The sequence below is a fragment of the Lissotriton vulgaris genome, chromosome 1_1 (assembly GCF_964263255.1).
Source record: "Lissotriton vulgaris chromosome 1_1, aLisVul1.2, whole genome shotgun sequence".
Lineage (NCBI taxonomy): Eukaryota > Metazoa > Chordata > Amphibia > Caudata > Salamandridae > Lissotriton > Lissotriton vulgaris.
In genome coordinates, this window is record NC_141685.1 from 1,992,230,826 (window position 1) to 1,992,246,694 (window position 15,869).

The 15,869-nt window shown below is 47.5% G+C and overlaps 1 protein-coding gene across 1 annotated transcript in view; it reads right to left on the minus strand.

Annotated features, from left to right (window-relative positions):
- Positions 1–1,155: 1,155 nt before the first annotated feature.
- The window catches only part of MCM10 (minichromosome maintenance 10 replication initiation factor), a 166,164-nt gene continuing 151,450 nt past the window's right edge, over positions 1,156–15,869 (minus strand). Inside the window, exon 20 of the mRNA XM_086919844.1 lies at positions 1,156–2,000. Coding sequence (XP_086775970.1) covers positions 1,917–2,000 — 84 coding nt within the window. The 3' untranslated portion in view covers positions 1,156–1,916. The remainder of the gene's footprint in view (positions 2,001–15,869) is intronic.

Below are 15,869 nucleotides of genomic sequence, written 5' to 3' on the forward strand. Positions count from 1 at the left end.
ATGTCAACAAAAAAAAAAAAACAAAGCACCTTCAACATCAAATCTGTAAAGGTCAGGCCATGAAAGTTACACCAAAATTCCAAATTGACCAAAGGATGATTTCACAGGTGAGAAAAGACCCAGGGAGTGGCATTTACCATTTACCACGATTCCTAGGGCCCTTTGGTGTGGTAGCTTCTGCCCCTAATCCAGTCAGGAAATCTGGATTTAGGGCAACATACTTTTACCTGCTTTCACAGTTACCCAGAACAAATTCTTTAATTTCAGAAGGTATGTACCTCCATCACAAGCAGGAGCCTGTAGAGGCAAAATGTTCCTCCAACAGACCCAGATCGGAACCCAGATTAAAAAAAAAATGTAGTCAAAAATCATGCAGCTGGAATATGAAAGGAATGTCAAAGTAATACTATAAAATAGTTGTACACTAAAAAGAAAATCCTCAAAATAGGGCAGACCTGAAAATACCAAACAGGCAGAAAACGTAGTCCACAGGACTGCTTTAAATACAAAAAAAACCATGAAATTATCTAGAGGCCAGTGCTTGGGATCTGTACTCGACAAAAGCAGAAATGAGGGCTGCACAGCCATTCTACAACACTGGAGCTCCATTGTTGTCTTAAAGCAACATTTGGGTTCTTCATAGTTGCGAATTTGTATTTGTTGTAGACAATTTCCTTTCATAAAGTGGTTGAGCAACAAACGTACTGCTTGGGCTTCTAAACCTACTTCCGCACTCCTAATGTGTTTTGATATCGTGGTTTCATTTAATGAAATGATAAAATACAGAAAAACAGTGCCTTTAAATAATGTAATAGATTAAATTATCGCTGTTAAAACCTAGTGCCTAAATATCCTGCATATGGCTGAAGATATTCTATGTTTATTGAATATTGAGATCCCATCACTGACCACAAACGTTTGCAAAAAGGGGTGGATGTAGGGTGAGCAGTCTCCATATCACTCTTCTCCACAAGTCCTGTCTAGGAAAGAATATTCCAAAACCTTTCTTAAATGGTGCATATTGAACTTACACAAAGCACTTCATTAAGATGACCATTTCTTTCCAGAATTTCTGAACATATACAGATACACTTCTAGGAATCCTTCCAACTCATCATTAAAAAAATAAATTTGTGAGTTCAACTCGCCACTGCATACTTTAGCAAAATATTTTATTCTTGATAGCTTTTTTGACTAATATACAAAACATAATGTACAACCCCAAGACAGTTTAACATAGACAAATGGAGAAAAAAAGCACATTCAAATATTTACAAGTGCACAATCATGCACTTTAACACCTGTGGTAATCCACAACAAAGTTACAGTTTACACGACTGAAGACAGCATAGCAACTCTAGCAGGAAAAAATCAGGCTACTGATTACTTTAAGCATCACCCCGAAACATGGCTTTTACCCAAATACAAAAATACGAATAGCACCACCTTTAATCACAATAAAAGGCAAGTATAATACACAACCATGACATTCTAACACTTTTAGCTGTCACATCACTGATCCTGGACAGCCAGCGCTGAGGTTACTGTGAACTTCTTTGGAATACGGTATATACACTTAATAAAGGATCAGATGTAAACTAGCAGGAAAAGACTATAAGCAATTCATAATTCATCTTGCATTATTCCAAAATTGTTAAGGTGACTTTGGAAGATATATAATCGTTTCCTGCTACACATATGCTCCTTTATTTAGTGTGCTTTAACCCCCTTTAATAAATGCTTTGTGATAAGAAAAACGAGGTAGACTTAAAATTGATGCAACAGGAAAATAAAGTAGCTGAATTTGCAATACTGCTTGATTAAAACATCTTATTAAAAAATTGAAATAAAAAGTTTAAAACAATTGCAAATGCTTTTTGTTAAAATAATATTTTGTTTAACAAAATGTAGAGTAGTTATTTAAGACTATTAAGAAATTTGCCATGCTCTTCTCCTCTGGTCAATAGTGTTTCCCCAGCAATCTTTGGACCACTCCTCTCCTGTAATAGATGATCAGAAACATTACATCTCTGAAGTAATTTGCGCACATGTTTTAGTTAAAGTTAAAACTGCTTTTAAGTAAACGGTTAAAGATGCCCTGCTGCATTATCACAAGGTAAAGTAAACGGATTACATTCTAAGCTGTCCATACATACCATACCTTCCAGGAGGGCAGGGTTCAAGTCAAAACAATACGTAAATTGTACCAGGCATGGAGAAAATAGTGAAACTACAGGGCCTACAGTATCTAAGTTGTTGCAGAATAAAAAACATTGAATTGATAATTTCACTTTTTTTTCCATTTATCTGAATATTTATTAAGGGTGTACTCAGTGTCCGCTATCCCAAGGGGTTTCCTGGTGCTGAATAGTGATAGAGAAACGAGTAGAGAAAGTGGCTGAGAGGAGGAGAAAGAGAGGAGAGCCAGAAGGGAAGATAAGGGGGGAAAGCAGTTGATAAAGAGGTGGAAAAAAAGTCTAAAAAGGAGGGGAAGTGAGGGGGAGTGAAGTGGAACAGAGAGGAGAGATTGGAGAGAAGGAAAGGGGGATTGAGAGAGCGTATGAGATAGGAAGTTGGAGAGAGAGAGAGAGGCATGATAGGAAGAGATCACAGACTAGGCAGGGTAGTATATCATGTGAATCTGTGACATAAGGGTTTCAGGGGCTGCCAATAACAGAGAATACAATATCTTTGCAACGATCAAGTAGAAAATTAGATATTTCAGAGCCATCTGACGCTGAACAGCAAAAAAGTGTGATAGAGAAGAAATGATGCAGGTGATGTTGGACATTAAGATGGCGTCTTAATGAAAGGAATACGTCACATGTCAAGGATCAGGCATGCCACGACAGGACATGCCATGATCGATCGCCAAATTACTGTGATGTACAGAAGCACTAGGACAGAGAAGAGGTTATTGTTTTGGGCAAGTCTAAATTGAAAACCATTTTATATATTGGGGATAAGGGGCGGAGGTAAGATAGTGGGTGGTACCTGGATGGGGAGATGAGTTAGTAGGTGGAGTTTTTTTGTTTGGCAAGAGAGAACAAGGGCTGGCTGAATAGTTGGGATAAATGGTGGCGAGTGTCGGGCAAAGATGTTAATTTAGGTATGGACAAGGCACAGGATAGGTTTGTCGGATGGAGGTTAGTTCCTTGAAGGAGGGGACAAAAGTACGAGATGGAGGGGCTAGTGGCCATTGTAGAAAAAGCAAGGAATACGAAAGTGGGATTAGAGAGTGAAAAGTCATCAGTAGTTTGAAAGGACTGCATTTTGTACACACAGATAATAGCAGGGAATTTAGAATTCGGATGGATCTGTATTCGTGGCTGTAGAGGTAGGTGATGAGTTTAGTGCAGTATTAATTAGCAACTTTAAACATTTTTTAAAAAAAACATTTTATCAGCAATTTCAAGTTTTACCATTACAAGAACACTCACTGGTATTGTGTAGATCATGTCATCAACAAACACCATATATAGTATTTCACTCCTGTTGTGTGCTACATTCCTAATACATTCAACAGTGTACATTAATTGGAGTTACACATTGAAGTGTGAGTGGCAGCTATGGCCCTGGCTGCTAATCAATTAGTAAACAAGATGGATAAAGAAGTCATTAAGGCAACAGTGAAACAGATTATCCCCCTAGCTGACGGGCACAGCTTGTTTGCATAGTGTTAGTGGACCAATACGATCCGGGTTTCCATTATGATGGATTGTGGTGTGAATAACCGTAATGTTGGAGGTCATTTCCTGTACATTGATTTACACACTATGATTCAGCGTCTCTGTGTAATGTGTATGCGATGTAAAGTGCTTAACACCTTACACTGGTATGAGTGGCGCTATTAAACAAAATAAATATGAAAGAGAGGGATTTTGGAGACTTGAGGGTCACTGTTAAAGGTTGGTAATGAGAGTATCCGTGGCTGAGGTGGTCATTGGGGCGCCAACAAACATTGTCACAGCAGGCGCCACCAGCACTTAAGCCGGCCCTGTTCAAATGGCACTAATAATTACAGTGAAATTATGAAAACATCCAACATTGCAATTTGAAACCTTGCCAGCTATGTTGCTGCATTTCTTTTCTTAATAGGGCTAGGCTGGGGGTGATTGTGGGCATTTGTTAAGGTTTTCGTGTTAATTGCAGCTCATGATGGGTGCTGTGATTAACATGAAAACTTTAATAAATGCACAGGGACATCTTAAGGATTTTGAGTGCCAGGGCCAAACTTATTTCCACGACCCCTGATTTGAACAGCTTTGGATTTATGATTCAATTTCAGCTTTTTCATGTCCTTTTTGGCCAGGTCATGACACTGCAGAGTCACACTGGTCCAAATTCTAAATGTGCTTCCATGTAATATTCAGGGATAGTGGTATGGGTTTTCAAAATTGTAACATAGCCTGAAGGAAAAGGAGAGGAGACTAGTGGAAAAATAGGATTTAGTGGCAGAGAAAGGGGGAGAGAGGAACAAAGTAGAAAAAAGTCAGGGCGCAAAGAGGAGAAATGGGGAAGGGGTAATGGAGAAACTGGTAAGAGACGGACGGAAAGAAAAACAGCCAGAGGCTTTGGAGAACTGGGAGGGAGAACGGAGAACGGAAAACCGGTAAGAGAGAAAGCAACGAACATGCAGTGAGAGGGAAATGGAGACAAGAATGGGATGGGGAGAAGGGGAAAGTGGGTAAACGTGGAGCGGAACTCATATGAGGAAGAAGAAAAAGAAGAGAAGGAGACGGCGAGAGCAGCTGGGGAGTGGAAGAAAAAAGGACAAAAGATATGTCAGAGAAGACAGCGAGTGTGGTATGGCAATGCTTCAGAAGTAGCGTCTCTGCATATCGACGTTGGGGGGGGGGTCTATAAGGAGCCTTTTTCACCATCTTGTCATTTAAAAAAAAAAATGTATTTGTTTTTATTGTCATTTCCAGTACATAGTCATCATACAATCATCAACATCATAAACATCTTAACCTTAATCATCTCCATCGTTAGATATTTAAACACATTAATATGCATCACATACAGATCATTCCTTTCCTGGCACTTTGTCTTTACAATAGTACATGTTGCTCAGTTCGTCGCATATTCCTCCCATTGTCGCCATTACAAGATATAGCCATGACACCATCTAGTAGGTGTCCCTGCTACTTATGGGCTGTCCCCTGGGGTGGATGTTGTAAGTGGCGGATCACAAATATTTCCCAGAGACTCATTCCACTTTCCCCATATTCTTGACCATTTTTTAGGGCATCCCCTGTGTGTGTAGACTGCTCTTTCTGCGACCATGGCGATGACCATGTCAGTTTCCCACTGTTGCTGTGTAGGCGGCGTCCCAGAGCCCCAGGTCCTGGCTATATTCCGTTTTGCAATTGTCATCCCCAGGGTCGCCCAGTTTTGTAATGCCAAGTTGAGGTCAGTAGGTTGCCACATGTTTAGGAGGCAGCATCGGGGATCTCGCTGGACCTCAGTTCCCCCCACCTCCGAGATCTCGGTCCTTACCTGGTCCCAATAAGCTTGGATTTTGGGGCATTCCCACAGTATGTGATAAAAAGTTACGACTTGTCCGCAGCCTCTAAGGCAAAAGGGGTCTGTTGCGTGTCCTAGTTTATGTAGTGTGGTGCGGGGGTAATAAATGCGATGTAGTCCTTTGAGTTGTATCAACTTCAGCCGCGATGGGATTACGGCCTCCCTGGCTGACGCTAGTGCGTCCATCCAATCTGAGTCCTCTAGGTCTCCCAGGTCTATTTGCCATTTGTCTCGCAGTGCTAATGTAGGGTCTGGTTGATTATTGATCAGCTTGCGGTAAGTTTGTGAGGTGGCCTTTTTTTCCATATAGTCTGTAAGAATTCTGTCCTCCAGGGGTGAGGATTCTACCAGTTTGGTGCCTAGGGGGATCGCGCTCTTCAGAGCGTGTCTAATTTGAATATAGCGATAGAGCTCAGTGTCTCCCATCCCGTATTTATCCTTCAAAGCTGCGAAAGTGAGGATCTCCCCCCTCACCCAAAGGTCTCCAATCTTAGTAATGCCTATTAAGTCCCACTGGCTAAACCCTTTAGTGTTTATCAGGGTGCCTAGCTGTCGAGTTTCCCAGAGCGGGGTGGCGAGTGTTAGTACTCCTTCCCTGCCCAGTGCCCTTTGTGCAGTGTGCCAGATTTTGATCGTAAGTGCAGTGGGGCCAGTGAGTGTGTGCCGCCGTTTGTTGGAGTAGAGGGCCTTCATCAAATTATCAACGGGGAGTAGGGTCCTATCGAGCCTAAACGCTGGTTCGCCCTGGGGGACATGCAGCCATTGATTTATTATCGTTAATTGCGAAGCCCAGTAGTATAGTTTAACGTTCGGTAGGGCAATGCCTTCGTCGTACCAGCTTCGCACCAACTTTTGTGCACCAGGGAGTGGAGGTGAGACCGGACTAATGTGGTATCTAAAACTGCATTGAAATCGCCCCCTGATATCCAGGGGAACATGGTCCAGTTTGCGAGCACTGTTCCCATCTGGGTATAAAATGCATCTTGGTCCGCGTTAGGAGCATATAGACTCCCTAACACCAATGGACTGCCATCAAGAGCACCACGAACCAGCGCATACCTACCGTATTTGTCGATGCGCTTCTCCTGTACAATAAAGGGGATCCCAGCTCTTATCCATATTGCAGTCCCTCGTGCAAACGCTGAGTAGGTTGTACCAAACAGTTATCCCCTCCACCTCTTTTGTAGCCTGCGGATAAATTGGTCTCCTGTAGGAACACTCCTGTTCCTAGCTAAAACTCTAGAGAAGTGCGTTCTCCAACAACTTCACAAACATATAGATGATTTCAACCTCATCTGTACCTTTCAATCAGGACTCAGAAAAGGCTGTAGCACAAAATCTGCCATGCTCAATATTTCAGATGATATTCACAGAGCCTTAGAAGAAGCAGGTCTTCTCATCCTTATTGACCCATCAGCGGCTTTCAACACAATAAATCATGCAGCTTTATTTGAGAATGTGAAGATGCACTCTGTCATTAATGGTGTAGTTCTAAAATGGTTAGCTTCCTACATTCAACACCGACCGCAACAAATTAAAATAAACTCCTGTCTCCCTAAGTCCACAGGAGTCATGCTTGTGGGTACCCCAAAACTCGATTCTCTCTCCGTCCCTTTTCAATCTCTTCATAGAACTCCTTACAATCGTTCTGAAGCAAGCAGGAGGCAAATATCACCTATATGCAGATGATACGCAACTCTACCACAAACTCAAATCACCCAGTGACATCCGACACCTCAATGCCACATTAACCAAGACACAAATTTGGCTTAATTTGTACCACTTAAACTTGAACCCGAACAAAACCGAATTAACACTGTTCTCTCCAAAAAGTAACCACCTACCAATTCAAGTCTGGATCAAAAAAAAAACTGGATGTCATAAATTGCTCCCTTGTCAATAAAAGATCACATCAAAAACTCTGCCAAAAGGAGCGCTTCAGTAACTAAAACACCTCAAGAAAATTAAACCTTTCATCAACCATGATGATTTCAAGACTATAGTAAAATCTCTAGTCCTCTCTAAACTGGACTATGGGAACGCCATCCACGCAGGGACGCCAAAAACTCACCTAGTCCCAACTGAGGTCAATCCTAAACATGGCAGCCCGGCTCATAACATGTGTTAAACTCTTTGAACAAATCACACAAGCCTTCGAATCTCTCAACTGGCTTCCCATTGAAAGTAGATGTATTTAAAAGTCTGCCTGCATCACACACAAAACCCTTCACACACATTCCCCTAACTACCTAAACAGCAAACTTCTGAAAGTAGGAAGATCCAGAACTCTGAGAAGCTCCAACTCACTTCCTCTCATTCCTCCGAAATTTCTGGAAATGTACCCAGGATGTGGAACAAACTCCCTAGAGACCTCGGAAGCAACCCTTCCTCCTCCTGATTTAAAAGGGACCTGACACTCCTTCTCCTCAACAAATACTTTACCTCCCAAGCCAACTGATAAAGGCTTCAATAGCGGACTCTCCTCATAACTTGACCATCAATGATAGGTGATTATTTGATTGTTTCAATTACCTAAGTTATCATTCACCCATTTACTTAATGCTGTCTTAAAATGTTATGCTGATCTCTTTATACATCCTTATGTCATGTTACACCATGCAATATTTCTTTTTTGTATGTAAAGCGCTTTGATACCCACGGGTCTAGGTAGCGCTATAAAGAAAACACAAAATAACACTATTTGTACTTTACGCCTAGCTAACTGTGCATGAATTCTATGTCTTTTGTGTAGTGGTCCCATTTCCCCTTTATTCCAGGTAGTGTAATTATTCTGTGTATTTCCTTTGTGTATCGTTGGAATATTGTTTCTGTGTAAGTCGATTCAAATTAGAGAGACTCGAGCACCCGTTGGCTTCCCTTTTAACAGCACAATAGTAGGTCCAATTGTGGAACTGTGTTCGATCAAACTTGCTGGGAAACTTTAACCAGCCAAGTGGCTGCAACACGTGCCGCTATAAAAGGGGTCATGTTGGCTTAATAGTCAATGAGAGCTCCCAGATTGGCTCCGGTATCTCTCCTTTGAGGGGTGCTCTTACCCGCCCCAGCACCGGCATTAGGTTGAAATAACAGTGGTTTCTGATCAGTGGGTCTCGTTTCCCCGGTATCTTTACTATATAGTATCTAGTTTGTGTGGGCCTTAGTGGCGGATGCTGTGTTTGGAGGAACTCAATTCCTCTCTCCCACCCCCACCCCCCCAACAGTCAATCATTAGTGATCTTTAAGTCTTATAATTTTTCAGTTCAATAGATCATTTGCAATTTGTGGTGTCATGGATGGACAGAGCATTTGGCTGTTGTCCGACTCCTATTGAACCGTATCCCCAACAGAGGATTCATCGTCTGTAGTTATAAACGTTTCACGGAGGGTGGCTGCCGAAATACAGCCGACCGTTGACCTCTTTTCTCCATGATTTTGGGCACTGAGACTGTGGTTAATTTCTACTAGTCCTAGGTTCCAGATCTTCCTTGAAGGTGTGTTCAATCCACTCCCAAGGCCTCAGCTGGCATGTCAAATTAGTTGCTCTTTTGATCTTGAATGATATTGAGTTTGAGTGGGTAGAGGAGGGTATACTTCAGGTAAAGGGATTTAAGATGCTGTTTGACTCCGTGGTATGTTGCATGCTTCTTTTGAGTATTCGAGCAATGATAGGGCGAGGAGGCCCCTGGAAGCTCTTCTCCTGGTGGGGAACGGGTGCCCTCCCCACACAAAAATATTTGAAAAAACCCCCCCACACCTCCTGGCATCATTATTGTTTGCCACCAGGATTTTATGTATAAGGTTGCATTCTGGCCTTGACTGTGTTCTGGTAGACATATTGCGGATGTTGTTTCGGTGTGAACGCCCTCCTGCATGTTCCATTCCTTTCCTGCATCATTGTAACTTGGTGCTGGAATTGTTCTACTATCTCAGTTTGTTCTTTTTGCCAGGGGGTTAACTCTTGTAACGTTGCTGTGTTGGCAGTCACTTTGTCGATGAGTTTCTTGTGGCCTGCTCTAATTAGGGTGAATTTAGTGGGAAGCGAGCCAAGCTGTTGTTCCATTATTGTGCAAGAGTCTCTTATTTCTTGTAATATAAGATCCAATTTGTAGGCTTGTGTATTGCTGCAGTCTAGGGGTACCATTTCCATAACAGAGTATTTGTATTAGGATGTGTTGTCCCTTCGAGATCCAGTTGCTTTCCCATGGTCCGCCCCATAGTTCCACAACTTTCCCCTTTTCGACACAATGGGAGAGATGAGGTATGTTCCCGTAGATATAATAAGCACGTTTTTAGAACAGCCTGTAGGGTAATTTATTATTTTATTAGCAGCAGGGCTGTACCAAGCTTTTTGGTATGCTCTTGCTGCTTGGCGTCTCGAGGTGCTCACAATATTGGGATATTTGGCATCTTCAAGGAACATGAACCTGGCTGGTAGGCGGGTTAGAGACTGTTGCTCATTGTCTGTGAACGAAGAGAGCGTCCGCAGATGGTGTTAGCGTGCTATCTCGTTGTGTGGGGAGTCCAATTTGTTTGGAAGGGAGTGTTATGCTGCTGATTGTAGTGAACAGGGTGAAGGTTCTGCTAATGTGTAGGGGCCCTTATTGCGGGCTGTCTGGTATTATCTCTTTCTAAAGATGGTTCTCTGGGAGTTAGGCCCAGGCCTTATATGTCCTGCAGGCGATCTATGCCGATCTAATGGGGCCCAGGGTCCCAACTGGTGGCTGCACAGATTGTGAAGTCCTCTCAGATCTCGCTTGGTCTTCAATTTTGTAGTTGGGAGTGGGGGGCGCGTTGCCATTTACATAAAATGCGGCTTAAAAACATTTCTAGTAGCATGGGAGTCGTCTCTTGGATCACCGAGCCCAATCTCTTTTATTTAATTCGTGCTTTTATGCGAGTGCATTTCCAAGGTCATAGTAGGCCCCCTTTTAACCCGGACTCAGGATACATCCTGATCTGTGAGGTAATGGGGGTATGGGGGATAATCGGATACTTGGGGGCAGCCGACTCCACTACTTGTCACGGGACACAGGTGTGTGATTGCAGATATAAATTACGGAGCGGAACGCACAAGTTACTACTTGTGTAACGATATATCTGTAAGAGACATTAGTTAGTGATAGATTCCTTACCTTAGAATATCCCCAGGCGTCAGACTGGATCCGGAAATTTTTGCGTAGCAATACCCCTGCGCGTCAGTAGGCGTCGTCCGCGGCTCCGCGTCGCGTCCGTCGTCGGCGTCGTTAGCGCCGGAATGACGTCGTCGGAGTACTTAGACGCCACCCATGAGTGCTGACGTCAGTTCTGATACACAGCTTTTCCGCGCCACATACGCAGAGCCATGATAGAACCAACACTGGTGCCATGAAACTAGGGCCCTGAAAGGGGATGACCTTAACCCTAGATATCGGTTCGCAGAACGGGGAGGATGGGCGGGTCGGTATGGAATCTATCATTAACTAATGTCTCTTACAGATATATTGTTACACAAGTATTAACTTGTGCATCTGAAAGAGACACGTTAGTGATAGATTCCTTACCTTAGAATAGCTACCCCAGCAATACCAACCCCGGGTCTGCGAACCAATAATCACACCAGAAAGTCCTGGAGGACGGAACGGCCAAAGAAGCCATCCCGTGGCTGTCCAGGCAGTAGTGTCTTGCAAACTTGTGCAGCGAGGCCCACGTAGCTGCCTGGCAAATGTCCTGCAAAGGCACTCCTCGGCCCAGGGCAGTTGTCGCCGTGGCTCGAGTAGAATGAGCCCGCAATCCAACAGGGGGCTCCTTTTTGGCCAAGGAGTAGCATGCCTGGATACACAAGATGATCCACCGCGAGATGGTCCGCTTGTGCACCGCCTTTCCCTTCTTTGCGCCCACGTAACCAACAAAGAGTTGGTCATCCACCCGGAACTGGCGTGTGCAATCCAGATAATAAGAGAGCGCACGTTTTGGGTCCAGACGGTGGAGCCTCTCTTCCTCTTTCGAGGGATGCGGTGGCGGAAAGAAGGTGGGCAAGGTAATGGACTGCCCGATGTGGAAGGCCGTGACAAGCAGCCGGAAAGAGAACAGGAGGGAACATGTGTGTGATGCCCTCCAAAAACCTATTTACAATGGGGGACTTGAACAAGGAAGCCGTAAGAAGGCGGAAAGGGCAGAAAGGGCAGAAAGGTACCCTTAGATAGTGCCCAGAGCAGAGCCCTGCTGGGCAAGAGAAAGAAGAAAGAGGAGAACCTCAGAAAGGGGTGCAGAGAGTGCGTCCACAGCCTTTGCTGTTCGCCATGCCACAAATCTGTTCCACCTGCAGGCGTATACAGACTTTGTGGAGGGAGGCCTGGCTGCCAGAATGACATCACAGACTTCAGGAGGCAAGTCAAATGACCTTAACAGCCGCCGCTCAATCTCCAAGCTTGTAGGTGGAGAATGGACAGGTTCGGGCGCAGAACCGTCCCCTGCTGCTGTGACAGAAGGTCCTCCCGAAGAGGCAGACGAATCGGGGGATCGACTGACATGCTGAGTAGCTCAGTATCTTCGTGCCCAGTCCGGAGCCACAAGAATAACCTGGGCCCGGTCGCGCCTGATCTTCTTCAGCACTCTGGGCAGAAGTGGTATAGACGGAAAGGCGTACAATAGACCGCAACTCCACTCGCGACGAAAAGCGTCTCCGAGCGAGTGCCGCCTTGGAAATTCCAACGCGCAGAATTGATGACATTGCGCGTTCTCTTCTGTGGCGAATAGATCTAACCAAGGCTCTCCCCATTGCTGAAAGAGGCCTTGCGCCACGTCCGAGTTCAGACGCCATTCGTGATCCATCATGCACCGACGGCTGAGTTCGTCCGCCCTGGGATTCAGAGAACCTGCCAGGTGTTGAACCACCAGGGTCATGCCCTGATGTTCCAGCCACTACCAGAGGCGGAGAGCCTCCTGACCCCACCCCGCCCTGTTTGTTGCAGTGGATGTATGACGTTACTCCGCATACCGTTACAACTACCTACCATTACAACGCAACCATTACAACGCATACCATTACAACGCATAGCGCTTTGGGGTGCTGGATAGTGGTAAGTATAATTTACTATTCTAACTCCAGTCCCCGTGGACCCTAGGGAAGGTGTTGGATAGTAAATTATACTTATTCTCTATCCTATAGCGCCCCCCAGCGCAATGCGTTGCAATGGTATGCGTTATAAAAGTCGCGTTGTAATGGTAGTGCGGAGTAACGAATGCGTTGTAACAGGTGCATACCGTTGCAGTAGCACATGGCGGTGGTGTTGTCCGTGAACACCTGCACTACATTCCCCCGGACAGAGGGGAGGAATGCCTTCAGTGCTAGTGGGATCGCCAGCAGCTCCAAAAGGTTGATATGGGCCGGGACTCCGCCGGAGACCAGAGGCCTCTGATCTTCGCCTCTCCCATGTGGCCTCCCCAGCCCTGGAGGGACGCGTCCGTCACAACCACGTGCTCCGGGTGGGGTAGGGAGAGGGATCTACCACTGACCCAATCGCGGTCCGTGAGCCACCACTGCAACTGTCTTGCAGTGCCCTCCGAGATCAAGACATGATCGGACAAGTTGCCCTGATGCTGGGCCCACTGAAACTTCAGGTCCCACTGCCACCAAGCGTGATGCACCAGAAGGATGCAGGAGGCCATCAGCCCCAGAAGCCGCAGCATCAACCTGACGAGACTCGGGATAAAGGCTGAAAGATCGGAATCAGAGCCCGAATATCCCGAACCCACTGTTCGGGAGGATAAACCCGAAACTGCGCCGAGTCTAGAACCGCTCCGATGAAGAGGAGCTTCTGAGAGGGACACAGATGCGACTTGGGCACGTTGATGGAGAACCCCAGCAAGTGCAGGAGGTCGGCCGTAGTCTGGAGGTGGCTGACGACTGTCTGGGGCGAGCCTGCCTTCAACAACCAGTCGTCGAGGTAGGGGAAGACAAACACCCCTAACCTGTGCAGATGAGCTGCGACCACCGCCATCACCTTCGTGAACATCGGTGGGGCGCTTGTAAGGCCGAAGGGGAGCACGGTAAACTGAAAGTGCTCGTGGCCTACCGTGTACCACAGGTAACGCCGGTGGGCCGGCAGGACGGGGATGTGAAAATAAGCGTCCTGTAAGTCCAACGCTACCAGCCAGTCTCCAGGGTAGCTTAGACCTGAGCCAACGTCAGCATCTTGAACTTCTACTTCCGGAGGAAGCCGTTGACGTTCGGTAGGTCCAAGATAGGGCGTAGGCCCCCTTTGCCCTTCTTGGGTACCAGAAAGTAGTGGGAGTAACAACCACACCCTACTTCTGGCCCAGGATCGAGCTCGATGGCCCCCTTGGCCAAGAGGGCTGTGACTTCCTCTTGCAGAAGTTGCAAGTGATCCCCCGACACGCGGTGGAATTGCGGTAGCAAGGCTGGAGGGGTCGCCTCGAAGGGGAGGGAGTAGCACCTTCGGACGATCTGCAGCACCCACCTGTCCGATGTGACAGTGCGCCAGTGGGAGAGGTGATGGCGAACCCTGCACCCCACTGGCGTCACATGGGCCTGAAAACTCGGACTAGGAAGGTTTTGAGGCAGGTGCTGTGCTGCGGAGGGAAGTGTGGACTGGCCTCGCCGTTGTCCCCTATCGCCACCACGGCGGTATCCACGGCCGCCACCACGCTGTTGAACATTCTGCGGTGCGTGGCTGGCAGCACGTGTGGGGGCACCCCTTCCGTGGCCACGAAAGGAGCGAAAGGCACCAGATTGCTGGCGTGTGGCCGAGAGGCCCAAGGACTTGGCCGTAGCCCTGGAGTCCTTAAAATGCTCAAACGCATGGTCTGCCTTGTCGCCAAAGAGGCAACGGCCATCGAACGGCATGTCCAGAAGTGTGGCCTGGACATCGGCCGAAAAGTTGGCGGACCTCAACCAGGCGTGGCGTTGAACCGCCACTGTCGTTGCCATCGCCCTGCCCAGTGAGTCCGTGGTATCCAGCCCACACCGGAATATCGCGCTGCATCTCGGCCCTCCACAAGGGCTTGGGCGAGTTTAGCCCGGACCTCCTCTGGACATTGTGGCAGCACGTCCGTGACCGTGTCCCACAGGGTGTGGGTGTAGCGGCCCAAGAGACACGCGGTATTGACAGACCGCAGCCCCAAACTCAGGGACGAGAACACTTTCTTGCCGAATTGTTCATATCTCTTGGATTCCCGATCGGGCGGAGCCGTCGGGAATGCGGGACCAAGTGCCCACAAAAACGTCACACAAGGCAGTAGAGGCTCACTGGAGCTTGCCTGCGGTTTGAGCACCTCAGTGAGGAGGTTAGCCCTCACGGCCGCGATGGGGAGCTAAAGGTTTAAGGCCTTGGCCGCCCTCGTCAACACTACACTATAAGCAGCCCCCTCCTCCGTAGCCACGCTAGGAGGGGAGACAAAACCAGTGTCGGGCGAAGTGTCCAGACCACTGGCCTTCCCAAGCTCATATGTCCAGTCCGCAGAAGACTGACACTCACGTGCCAGAGGGTCCTCAGACCCCTCCCAATCCCCCTAGTCACCCATCGCCTGGTACTCAGGCTCAAAGGATGGGGTCGGGTCGTAGAAGTAAAAATCTCCAAGCGGCGTCGAATACGGCGCCGAGCGGTGCCGGTCTGACGCTGGACCCGAATCGAGGGCAGGACCAGGGACGGAGTCGTCCTGGGATGGCGCCGGGGGCGACAACCTGGGGGCCGGCGCTGGCGAGGTCGTTAGGTCGACCGGCGACGACCTGGATCCGGAGCCGGATACAGTGGGACCCTGCAGTGTCGGGACCGAAGTCGCCGACGGCGCCGACTTCTTGTGCCTCTTACCTGAGGACTTTGAGCCCGAAGACCGATGACGACTCCCGGAACTGAGGTGACTCTGGCCCCGCGACCGGTCCCTCGACCTCCTTCCGGACTGGGACCTCTAACGGCGCGGGGCGGACTGCCGAAGCTCAAGTCGCTTACGGGACCGCTCCCGTCTAGCTTTAGACGTCGGGGCCCGGCAGTCGGAGCAGGACTTGTCGTCGTGGTCCGGGCCTAGACAGTGCAGGCACCGGCGATGGTGGTTGGTAACCGACATCATTCGGTTGCAGTCTGCGCAGGGCTTGAACCCGGGGATCCCTACCGGCACCGACTGAGTCGAAAGACTTAGAAAGTAGATCAAAAAGGATCGTAAAAAGTTAGTCAAAAATTGACTTTTTCCGGATCTGCGCTTGCTGGCGCGGAAAAAAGAACTGCCGTCAAAGCGCGGAGGCGGAGTCTAAGTACTCCGACGACGTCATCACGGCACCCACGACGGACGAGGAGCCGCGGACGACGCCTACCGACGCGCATGGGTACTGCTACGCAAACATTTAC